General features: G+C 47.9%; 1 protein-coding gene across 1 annotated transcript in view; it reads right to left on the bottom strand.

Annotated features, from left to right (window-relative positions):
* LOC101422177 (disks large homolog 5-like) overlaps positions 1-12,275 on the bottom strand; it is a gene marked incomplete at its 5' end in the record, with an annotated part of 172,307 nt that overhangs the window by 159,694 nt on the left and 338 nt on the right. Inside the window, 1 exon segment of the mRNA XM_058299541.1 lies at positions 12,215-12,266. Coding sequence (XP_058155524.1) covers positions 12,215-12,266 — 52 coding nt within the window.

Raw genomic sequence — 12,275 nt, 5'->3', positions numbered from 1 at the left:
TTTTGGGAAGCAGATATGGCTCAAGCAATTGGGGTTCCATCTACCATATAGGAGGTCCAGGGTTCAATACCCAGGCCCTGCTGGTGAAGGAAAGCTGACCCACATGGTGAGCTGGCCCACGTGGAGTGCTAGCCCACACAGAGTGGTGGCCCACACAGAGTGGTGGCCCACAGAGAGTACTGCCCAATGCAGGACTGCTGGCCCATGCGGAGAGCTGCTGCAGCAAGATGATGCAACAAAGAAAGACACAGAGGAGAGATAATAAGAGATGCAGCAGATGAGGCAGCAGAGGTGGCACAAGGCAATGATCACCTCTCTCCCACTCTGGAAGATCTCAGGATCGGTTCCCAGAGCTGCTTAATGAGAATACAAGCAGACACAGAAGAACACATAGCGAATGGACACAGACAGTAGACAATGGAGGGATGGGGGAGAAATAAATAAATCTTTAAAAAAAAATGATAGTTCTGAAATCTGATTTAAGAAATGGCTTTACATTGAAATCACTGAATCAGAGAACACCTAGGCCCAGAGTCAATGACTTGCCTAAGACAAGACCGATACTCATATGTCAAAATTGAAACTTCTGATTTAAAGTAATTCTTTAACTTCACCTTAAGAACAGAATCCATTTAACCCAACTCCACAGGCAAAAAAAAAAGCTGCTGGAGGGTTAGACGGTCCTTTCTTTTGTTCATCATCTGAACACCATCTAATCAAACAAGGCCACCGAAGAATTGAAAATGGGGACTCCAATGGATACTGTGCACCAGTGTTCACAGGAGCATTGTTCACAATAGCCAAAAAGTGGAAACAAGCCAATGCCCCTCAATGGAAAGAGAGACCAACAAAGCGTGGCCCAGCCATACAATGGAATATTATTCAGCCATAAAAAGGAAGGAAGTTCTGACACATGCTGCACATGGATGAACCTTGAAGACATCATGTTGAGTGAAATAAGCCAGACACAAAAGGACAGATATTGTGTTATTCCACTTATATGAAATACATAGAATAAGCAAATTCATAGCAAAGAAAATGGAATAGTGGTCACCAGGGGCTAGGGAGTGGGTGGGGCATTGGGGAGTTATTGCTTAACAGGGATAGAGTTTCTGTTTTGAGTGATAAAAAAAGTTTTAGTGCACTGAATGTCTCATGATGATGGAGGAGGTTGTTTTTATGAATGGAGGAGTGGGGTGAGGGGGGTAGGAGGTATATGGGGACCTCATTTTTTTTTATGTAACATTGAAAAAATAAAGACAAAAAAAGTTTTAGGAATGAAAGGTGATGATGGTAGCACAACACTGTAAAAGTCATTAATGCCACAGAACTGTATACTTAAAAATGGTTAACAGGGCAAATTTTATGTCTTATACACATGCCCATGCACACACACACACATACACACACACACATATTACCATAATTTTTTTTAACCCAAAATCAAACAAAGCCAGTATGGGCACTTTTCAGGTTGCTGCCATTTTCAAATTCTTAAAGGAAGAACATCAAATGCCCACCAACAAAACCTGAGCCCCCCGGGAGAATGGTCAGGGAAGGAAATGTGGTCATCTCCAGATGGCAGGAGTTGGGTTTTTTTTTTTTTAATGCCTGCCTGTACTGCCTGAATGTTCTACAATAAACATATAGTCCGTTAAAATTCAGGACAAATATGTAAAACACTGAAGTTGAAAAGAAAATCTCACAAAGAAAAAAGCTTTGCAGTTGAATCTAAGAAACTGATTTCTTTTGCAAGACTGATGCAAACGGTTGACTTCTCCTGTGGCTTCTGATGGAGATACCCTAACTATATTCCTCAAGAATCTTCCTGGTGGTAACACAACATTTTAAATGTAATTAGCAGCACTGAATTATATATTTGAATGTGGTAAAAGGGGAAATTTTTATGTTAATAATGTTTTTTTAAAACTGTATTTCTCATTAATAAATTAATATTCAAAAAAAATAAAAGAATCTTCTCACCTAATTGGTAGTGTCTTTCACAATCCATGGGAGAAATGACTGTAATTCATGGACAGCTAAGCAATTCCTCTAAGCCTGTTAGGAAAGAGGACCCCATGTACAAAGGAGAAAAACAACACATAAATCTGCCAGCTAATGTTAGTCATAAAAATCCCCAGCACATGGATAAGCCCTTCATCCTCAAAATCCTTCCCCCATGCCTCTGAACCTCAACTCTGAGTTCTCCATTTGATTATCATCGGATGCCCACCTTTTCCACTTCCAAAGCAACAGAGGATCCACTTTCCAAAGCCACGTGAAGGGGAAACAAGATTAATGCAGCAACTCCTCCTTAAGAGGAGTGGAAAGTTCCTGTCCTCATATCATAAGCACACAAAGAAGATCCCCACCAAGCCCTAAAACCCTTCCCTCTGGTCTGCAGGGCCACACACAGGCCCCATGCTCTCAATTAGACAGAACTTCTCACTTAAAAAGCTAAATTTTTCTAAAAGTGAAGTCACTCTGCCCACGGGTCTTTATATAATGCTTCACTCCTTGGCGGTGAGGTCATTTTACATGATTTATTCATTAAGACAAAGGTGAAGGGACAAACCCAAAATCCACCCAATTATATATTTATCCAACCTCTAACTCCCAGGAGACAAATTCTATTTTTCTTCTTGTGAACACCTCCCCTCTACCCTCTGCCCTCTTTCAAGTTCTCCTCCTGGTTTCCTTTCTTTCCTTTTTATTTGCCTGGTCTCCTTCTGTTCAGCAGGATGGGGTGAATGGGAACAGCAGTAGATAGAAATTGAAGGGAAGAGGAGATAAGTGGGCAGTTGGGGAAGGAAGAGCCTTTGATTCCAGGGAGCAGCTATATTAAAATGATGCAAAAGAGGCTCAAGATTCTTACCTGTTCTCTCTCTCGGGCTCAGAAGGGCCAATACCCAGAAAACAGAGTCCAACTCAGACTTCTTGATGAAGGACCCACACTGTCCACATGTAGTCTTTGCATGGCCCCCAAATTACATCTGCTCTTGACCAAGCCCTGTGTGAAACGTGAAGGAAGCTAAACCCAGAGGCACAGCGCACGCATCACAGATGAAGGAACAGACTCAGGGTCCAAAAACAGCCAGAATATTGTATGTCCTCCCATGGCCCACTGGCTGGAACGTGGGAGAGTGTGGGCTATGGTGTGGACCATTGACCATGAGGTGCAGCGGTGCTCAGAGATGTATTCACCGGATACAACGAACATCTCATGATGATGGAGGAGATTGTTGTTATGGGGGGAGGGGTGCAGTGAGGGGGTGGGGGATATATGGGAACCTCATATTTTCTGAATGTAATAAAAAATTAATTAATTAATTTTAAAAAAAGCAGCCAGAGAGCCCAACAGGACCAAACAGATCACAGAGGGCAAACTATGATAACCAACAGGCAGGAGCGGGTCACTTTCCAAAGATTGAGTAAAGGGGGAGGGGGTACCTTTCCACAGGAGGAGCATGGGGAAGCCCTGGAGAGGAAAAGAAAGTGACCAGCCAGAGCTTAAAGCCATCCTTTGCCTCAACAACACTGTCCACGTCTAAACTCCAACCAGCTGGGGGCCTTCCAGAACTGGATTCCAAACGTGACAGCTATCCTCAACCAGGACCTGTCCTGTGTGTTCCAGAGATGGACCAGAGGCAGAAAGGGCTGGTGCTGTGCAGAGAAAGTGTTTTCTGTTCTTTCTAAAGTGAATTTATCTAAGAAATGGTGGCCTGAGGAGAGCCACACACTCCTGTGCCCTCTGGTAAAGGTGCAGGATGGCTCCAGCACTGGCAAGAAGCAGGACCTGCAGCCCTGAAGGCCCTTCTGCCACCGTGATGTCACAGTTCTTCTGTGCTTCAGAACATGTAAATCAAGCCCCTGTTTTTTGTCCAATAACCTGCAAACTTCAACCCCTCTGCTCCTCTCCTGGACTGGGCCAGAGCCCTGAACCAGCCACTCTCCACCCCTCCCACTTCTAAGAGGGGAGAAGGAGCAAGGCCAAGACAAGGAACAGAAAAGGAAAATAAGCACTGTTCTTGAACTTTCCACTTGAAATCTAGGTATAGGCATCCCAGTCTTTACATCCCAGTAGGTAACCTGCCTTTGAATCATATGCGAAGATGCAGACCAGTCACTGATCAGCTTCACACAGTTAGAAGCGGCCCTGGGAAGAGTGTTACTAGAAATCCCTGCCTTAATAACTCTTTGTGAACGGCATCACAAACACCAGACTTTGGCAGTCAATGGATGGAAATGAACTTCACTTCAAGCCACAAATCTAGAATTCTATCAGCCTTATATACATACACACACACACACACATATATATATATATATATCCAGCCACCTCTCCCCCGAAATAAAAGCTGAACTCTGATAATGGGGAGATTAATTCAGCATTTCCCCTAATTACTTCTTCTCCACTCCTTCCTCAAATCTAAATATTTCCTCTTATTGTGCTAGAAATCAAAATTAAATGACAGTGAGTTCCCATGAAAGCCCTCCAGAATGAGGACCACTAAGGAAGAGGGAAAATAAAGGAAAGGAGAGAGAGATGGAAGAGAAGAAGGAAGGAAAACAGGCTTTCCTCTTCATTATCTTTGAAATACCAAGAGTCGGTGGGATTTGGATCCCTAAAATAACCTGGAAGGGAGGAGGCAAATGAAACAGCATAAAGTCTAGAAAGTGAGATGTTTTAAATAAGTTTGTTTTAGGCCATGCAAAGAAGCATTCTTCAAACAGGTATGAGGTCTTACAGGGACAAGGTTCTCAGGCATGGTATGACAAGGTTACATATATCCATCCGGGGCCTGGAATGCCAATGACATTTTCAAATTGGCAATCAGACCTAATGCCCTAAAGACAATCGCCAAATAATGCCTCCCCCCCAAAAAAAAAGCAAATTCCCCTGACAGTAGCCACTCTTTGAAGCTGCCCTTCTGTGCTCTGCCTGACTCACCTGCCTCAGAAGCAACTATCCCCCCTCCCCCCCCAGCCTGACAAATTCCTTATTATCCACTGGTCAGAGCCAGGAGTGGCATGAATAATTAAAATCCAGGAATGACTCAAACATCATTTTTTCATCAAGTCAAGTCCATCCCTCTCACCCAGAATTTCTCCATTGCTTCTAACAACCTATTCCCAAAAAGCAAGGCTGACTTTGCGCCCACCTCCCTCCCACTCAAGCCCAGCTAACCACTAGGGAAAGTTCCCTCCTAGCGTGTATTTGTATTTGATGACTTAGTTCCTGCCCACGAGGAGTCAGCAGTCAACTCAGGGATCACACAAATCCATACCACACAAAAAAATAACTTTTTCCTGGCCAAGGAAAAGTTCTATCGAGCAGACAGGCAGAAGGTACTGGGTTTTAATGATTTTTCCCCCAAAACCTGGCCCCTAGCACAGTTCCTGGCACATAATATGCAATTAGACCAAAATGAACAGTAATAAGAATGGTAAGCTTTCTTTGGGAACCTAGTATGTGCTGAAATTCACATGGCTTAAGTTTGGCCCGGGGTCTCCCCTTTGACAATGGAACAGCACAGAAAGCGCATCTCAAGGAAAAAGTCCTTGGCAGTATGACCTGTGCAACCCCACTCTGGCGAGGAGAGGAGCCATCTTCAGTTTTATCTGCTGGATTTCCTGAGAAGTGCAATGAGGGGTACTACCCATCCCTGGCCACAGATGATCAGGGCTTGAGCCTAGTCCTTCGCAGCAGAATCCTCGAGTCTGGGGATGCCCACCCAGGTCCCTGTGGAAAGCTGGGCTTGCAGTTTTGCCATCACCAACTTCAAGCACTCCAGAGGGCGTGGCCCCCCACTGGCTCTGTGAGCCACCACTGTGAGCCCTGGCCACACGGCTCGCCTTTCATTTTGCAAGATGGTAGTTTGGCTGAGATGCCATGCTGGCCTTCAAAAAGCCTCACCCCATGCACTGTGACCAACTGGCACTAGGGACAGCCTGTGCTCTGATGGACAAGGCACAGATGAGACCGTGTACTTCTCCAGAACACTCCAACCCAGCCCCAACTCAGCCGTGCCCATCAGTTCCCTAGGAGGCAGGTGCCAGAGAAGTCCAGAGTGAGCAACAAGTGCTCGGCCCAAACCCCAGAACGCTCAAGAAGCCAGAGCTGTCTTCACTACCTGCCTGTCCTGACACAGGGAGCCTGCCTCCTCATGCCCCTTCCCACTTTGTCTGCTGAAGAGCTGGGGGTTTCCATATTTAAAAACAGGCTGGGTTTCAGAGATGGGCCGCCTGGAGGCTGAGGAATGGGCCAGGTCCTGGCTGGGCAAGGAAGCGTGGTCTGCGTGGCATCAGCTTCACCCGGGTCTTGTTAGGGGTGCAGAATCTCAAGCCCCACCCCAGCTCCCCTGAATCCCAGTCTGCATTTTTCCAGCTCCACAGGGGATCTGTGTACAGACGATGGTTTCAGAGGGCCTGGACCAGATGCTCCCTCAAGCCCTTGGAGGCTGAGATCCTGTATCCCCAACTGAACCTGCCTGGCCTTTTTGCCCAAAAGGGGCAGGAACTTCTGCCTCTGCCTGTGGCCCCCGAGTTCCCCTCTCTGCATGCCTCAGGCCCAGGTTACCCTCTCAAGAGGCACTTCAAAGAAGGAGGTGCTTTTGATCTGCTCTGCTGCACGCAGAAGGCTGTGGAATGGTGGAGGTCCTGCAGGGAGGCCTGGCTGGCCTGACATCTCCATGGGGACGAGCATCCTCCACAGGGCCTGTGGCACAAATGCAGCCCTTGTCACCAGAACCACAGAGGTACGCTCCAGGGCTCTGAAGCCCCAGGAAACCTGTGCTGGCTGCTGCGATTCACGGCACAGTATGGCCATTGCAGGTCAGAGTGGGGCCACCCTCATTGGAAAGGAGGCCCTGGTGGCAGAACCCAACACCAACCTGACTGCTTTGACACCAGGCTTCTCACGGTGGTCAAAGAAAGAGAGCTTCAGAGCAGACACTTACTCCATCCAATGAAGAAAGCAGCGAGGCAGAGACAAAGCCCACTTAGCCCAGCCCTTGGAATCCTGCCCCGCAGGCCGAGCAGTGGGCCAGCTCTTCCTTGCATTCTGCTGCATGTTTGAGCAAGGCCACTGGGCACCCAGAAGCAGAGCCAGTCCAAGGCTTGCAAACGAGGCCATGGGTCATCAGTGTCCCCCTAGGAAATGCTGTAAAATAGGGTTAATAAGTAGGCCTATCTCATAGGGTTGTGCTCGATGATGATCCCCAATGTACAGATAAGGAAATGGAGGCACAAAGTCAAGTCCCTGCCCAAGGTCACAAGGTTGACTCTTGGTCACTGCCCAGGCCAGCTTTGACACCCAGGCGAGGTGCTCAAAGCGAGCACATTCAAGAGCAGTCTCACCCGTTTCCCTACAGGTAGGATTCTCCAAGCCTGCCATGTGAATCTCCAAGACAGGAGCTCAGGCATGCTCCATGACTCCCATTTTTCCCCCCACAGGGTAACTTCAAGGACAAGGGCTCCCCAGAACACACTTTGGGAAATGCTGCTCTAGAGGCTGTCGAGTAAGGGCTGCTCCAGGCAGAGATGGCCCTGGCCAGGAGACTGCTGTGTGACTGAGGAATCACGACTGTGAGCTCTGGCCCTGGAGTAAAGGGATGGCAGCTGGGGAGTGACGCCAGGCAGCCACATACCCACCACTAAACACCACTTGTGCTAGGCAGAGAGTTCCCGGACCCCCACATTGTCAGGGCTCCCGCATTGACTTCACACTGTCCTCATCCTTGCAGACGTTCATGGCTGACCTTGACCAATCTTCCCGTCTTACAATGGCCAAGAGCCATGAGCCCAAATCTCAGTCTGATCCTAACTAGTCATATGACCCAGACCTCGAGACTTCAAGATCTAAATAAATTCTATTTATTCTAGTCTTGTGCCTTTCAAAGGCTCTAAGCTCAGTGGATCAAAGAGTAAATGAACTCAACAATTTGGGAAGCTGAGGTAGCTCCCACTTCTCACAGGCTCGTTAAGTGCCAGGCATTTGCTGCATGCTGAATATTATTGTCACTCCTTTAGGAATCCTATAAGATTATTGCCTCTCCTCATAAATATCCAACAAAGTGGGCATCATGATGCCATTTTTACAGATGAAGAAATCAAGGCTTGGGATGGATGCCAGGCAAAGATGCTCCACTGTGTGTGATACCCACAATTTGACCTTGGGTCTGTCTGTTTGCAGAGTCACTACTAAAGTGTATTTCTATAAAGAGGGTGAGGAATGAGAAGCCAAGGTTCTCAGACCAAGGGAAGGCCAGCTGACACTCACCAGTGACTGGGAGCTTGGAACGTCCCCAAGGCCACCCCAACTGATCTGATCACAAGGGGTACCTGAAGGTGGGCCAGTGGCAGCCAATCCCTGAGAAGGGACAAGGCACCAGGGCAAATCTGGAATCAAGAGTCCCCAGGCTCTGAAACTCCAACCCTGGCTGAATGCATCAGGCCAGACCCGGGATAATTACCAAGCCATGATGGGATGTGATGTTTAAATTAGTCAGGCGCCTAAGAGAGGAAATGCGTGGTTTTCTCAGACAGCCATGGAGATGATCCCTCAGTAATTCACTACATGCAGACCATCCCTGCATAAGCCCAAGCTTCTGCAGGGAGGACAGCTCAACTGAGAGCCAGAAAGTGTGCCCAGTCACATGTGGGGCACTCAGCAAACTCCATCAGGAAGCTGGACCTTAAGCCTCAGTTTCCCCAGACATTTAAAGAGAAGCAGAGTGCATGCTGGAAGAAGAGTAGAGGATGAGAATAAAGACACATACACACTCCAAGGCTGAATTCCTCAAGGAATTGAAAGGGGATCACAAAACACATTGAGTTAGAAACTTTTCCCATAGTTCCTTCAACTTTCTTTTCTCCTACATGGAATCAGAAAGCAGGAAAGGACAGTACGACTCACAGAATTCAATCCCCACATTTCATACTCAAGCAGAGAGAGACCAGTGAGGTTAAATGACTGCTGCAAGGTCGCAGCCTTGCTCAGGCTGCCCGTCTAGTTCCCTTGCCACTCCAGCCTGCTTCTGGACCTCAAAACATCACAGCCAGGTGAACAGAGAGTGCTGACAAAACTCAACAGAAGAAAAACCAATACTGTGAAAAAACACAGCTAAGAACACACTACTGGAATGACTGCCCATGTTCCCAATGGGGGGAGGCATTAGCTTTCTACTTTATTCTCCAAAAAACAATAAGCCACATACAGTTCTGTTTAAAATAGTAAAGTCATTCATCATTTAAGATTCAGCGGCCAGACTAATAAGATGCCCAACAACCCACTTCTACCATCTCAGGTTCTGTATTTTGTTTCTGTGTTTTTAAGAAAAGTTGTAGGTTTACAGAAAAATCACACAAAAGTGCAGAGTTTCCATATACTCCCCCTCAAAACACACAGTTTTGCCTGTTATTAACGCTTTGTATGAGGGTGGTATCACTGTTTGAATTGTACAGTTCTATAAGGCTTTTTATTTTTATTTCGGTAGCATGTATACAACCTAAAATTTCCCCCTTTCAACCCTATTCAAACACACGACTCAGCAGTGTTACTTACATTCACAACGTTGTGCTGCCATCACCCCATCCACTACCGAAACCTTCCCACTACCCCAAACAGAAACTCTGTACCAATTAAGGACTACTTCCCCATTTCCTACCCCCTCTCTGGCCCCATGTAACTTGTATTCTAGTTTGTGACTCTGTGAATTCGCACACTCTAATTACTTCATATTAGTGAGATCATACAATATTTGTCCTTCTGATCAAAAAGGACAGTGCAGTCCACAGACCAAATCCTGGGGATTCCAGAGCTCTCCTCTGAAACTCATCTCCCATGGAATTTCACATGCTAAGAAGGCCTGCCTTCCTTAGCCCCCACCTCCTGGCCAAGCATCAGGGGGCTGAAGGAGGCGAGGGTCAACGCAGCTGAGTGACGGGAGAATTCTGGGGAAATGCAACCTAGGTTTGCTTGGGAAACCTGGCACTAAAAGAATTATTCCAAACTATAGCCAAATGCAGTGCTCTCTACCAAGTCTAGACCACAACCGCCAAACACCTGGAAAGCAAAAAGGATGAGGAGCAAAAAAAGACAAGATTGTGGCAAAAATACATTCTTTCAGGGTAGGAAGAAAAGTTAATAAAAGGCCTAAGTTGTGACTGGCTATAATGAGCTCGCTACACATGGTTTAACTGAGCAGACTGAGGGCCAGGTAGAAAAGATTCTGGGCATATTTTCTAATGGGATGGCATCAAAATGACCTGATGTCCTTCGACATTGACCTCACATCTTGCCAACTGACACTGCAATCGTCTCTAGTCTTAGGATGATTCTTTGTAGTAGCCTCCAGCTATGTCAACTCAGCAGGTCTTGGAGCTATAAAACATAGCCAAATACTTAGGAATTGTTTTTCCTAACAGTGATTGCCAAAGACCTATTTTCTTGAGAAAACGGATATAAGTTATGCTTGGTCATCATTTAGGAAAAAGATTCTTTCTGTGAACAATCTGATTTGCATTTCATCCCAAGCACCGCACTGGCGTTTATGTACCCACAGAATAAAAATATTTTAGAAGCCGTGTTAAAAACCCCAGGATCACAAAAACACCAAAACTTCTTTTTCCTCAATGAAAAAAGAAGTATTCATTTTCATCAAAACTGCCCATGCCTGAAAGAAAGGGGGCTATTTTTAAAAGTTCGCCAAAATCCCTCAATCTGGGAAACATTTCTAGCGGGGGCAACCAGGACTCCCCAAAGGCAATCACTGCATCTCAGGAAAGGAAAAGAGACTCCGCAGAAGGTGGGAGAGAGAGAGCACGTGCACAAGAAGCCCTATGAAGCCACGAGCTGGTAGGGCGCCTCCGGCTCACTGCCAGGATCTGGCTCAATCAGAGGGCTTCTCCGGAAGCTGGGAGGTTTCCTCCTAGGCAAGGAGGAGGAACCGCTCTCCCTGCTGACTGGCCAGCGCCTGGAGGTCTCCGGAGAAGAGGGAGGAAGAGGGGGTGGTGGGGGTGGAGTGATGGCTTTTCTTTTTCTCTCTTATTTCCAACACACCAGTATTTTCCAAAACACAAATGTGCTGCCACAAAACACAGCTGAGCTCCACCACCCAACACGATGTATAATTAATGATGAGGAGACAGCGCTTCAGTTCCCCCTTGTGTTTTCCCAGCCAGCCTTCACCCAGAGCCCCCAGCTTCCGCACTGCTTTCGCTTGGCAACCAAGGAGGCTGCTGCCCGCGGGAAGTTGGAGAGGGTCCTCGGATAAACTACACACTAGAAAAGGTGTGAAAATGAGGGACATGGGTCTCTGTCTACCTCCCACTTTTCCCTTGATATACCTTCCCTCCAAAAATTTTTAAAGCTATGAAGTTCCCTAGGATGGAAATTACACCCCCACACACGTGCGCGCAAAAAAGCACTCTTTTTTTCCCCAGTCCTTTCTTTTTCATTCCACAGTTTTTTATCAAACCTTCCCACCCCCACCCCCCTCCGCGCCCCTCACCTCCAGCTGGCGAGAAACTCTAGACCAGACCACAGACCAGCCAATCAGCCTAGTAACCACACATCCAAGGTGCAGCGCGCCTGGGTGCTGGTGGGCGTCTCTGCGCCAGGAATAGCTTCAGCCCACATCCAGCCACCTCAAAAGCGCCCGGGGAAGAGGATCGGCGCGAAACCGCCGCCTCGGCCCACTCGAAAGCGGACCTCCCGTTCCCGCTCCAACTTGGCGCTGCTGCCAGCCTGTCTGGGGACCCAAAGGGGGTGGCCTGTGGGTAGGAAGACAGAGGCCAAGGACGTGGGGTGAGGGGTATTTTCCAAGTGAATACCTAAGGGATGGAGAGGGAGGTAACATCAGATCTGTGACCTTGCCACATTCCTAAGGTGGCAGCCGCACGGGATGCTCCAAAACTGGGGTGGATCTCCCCAACTTTCCTTTGCCCTCCCCTCCCGCAAAACCTCCCCCCGCGTTCCTCCCCCGTGATTCCTCAGTCCCAAAGATGTTCTCCCTATCCCAAAGAATCCCCCCCTCCTTCTAACCCCACGAACTCATCTCCCCAACAGACTCCTCAAGTGCGGGCTGATGTGCTCCCCCTCGCCCACGCGAGGAGCCGAGCCGCTGCAGGTGAGCCGCACGGAACACGCACCAGCGGCCCCCAGCTTCCTCTGTCCTCGCGGGGCTGGCGCTCCCTACCCCGCACCACTCACCCGGGCGGCGTGCGTCCCCCACCCGCGGTCCCGGCCGCTGCCGTAAACGACCCTGCAATTA

The sequence above is a fragment of the Dasypus novemcinctus genome, chromosome 6 (assembly GCF_030445035.2).
Source record: "Dasypus novemcinctus isolate mDasNov1 chromosome 6, mDasNov1.1.hap2, whole genome shotgun sequence".
NCBI classification, from domain to species: domain Eukaryota; kingdom Metazoa; phylum Chordata; class Mammalia; order Cingulata; family Dasypodidae; genus Dasypus; species Dasypus novemcinctus.
The sequence above is the reverse complement of the archived record's forward strand: the minus strand, read 5'-3'. Positions and strand labels throughout refer to the sequence as shown.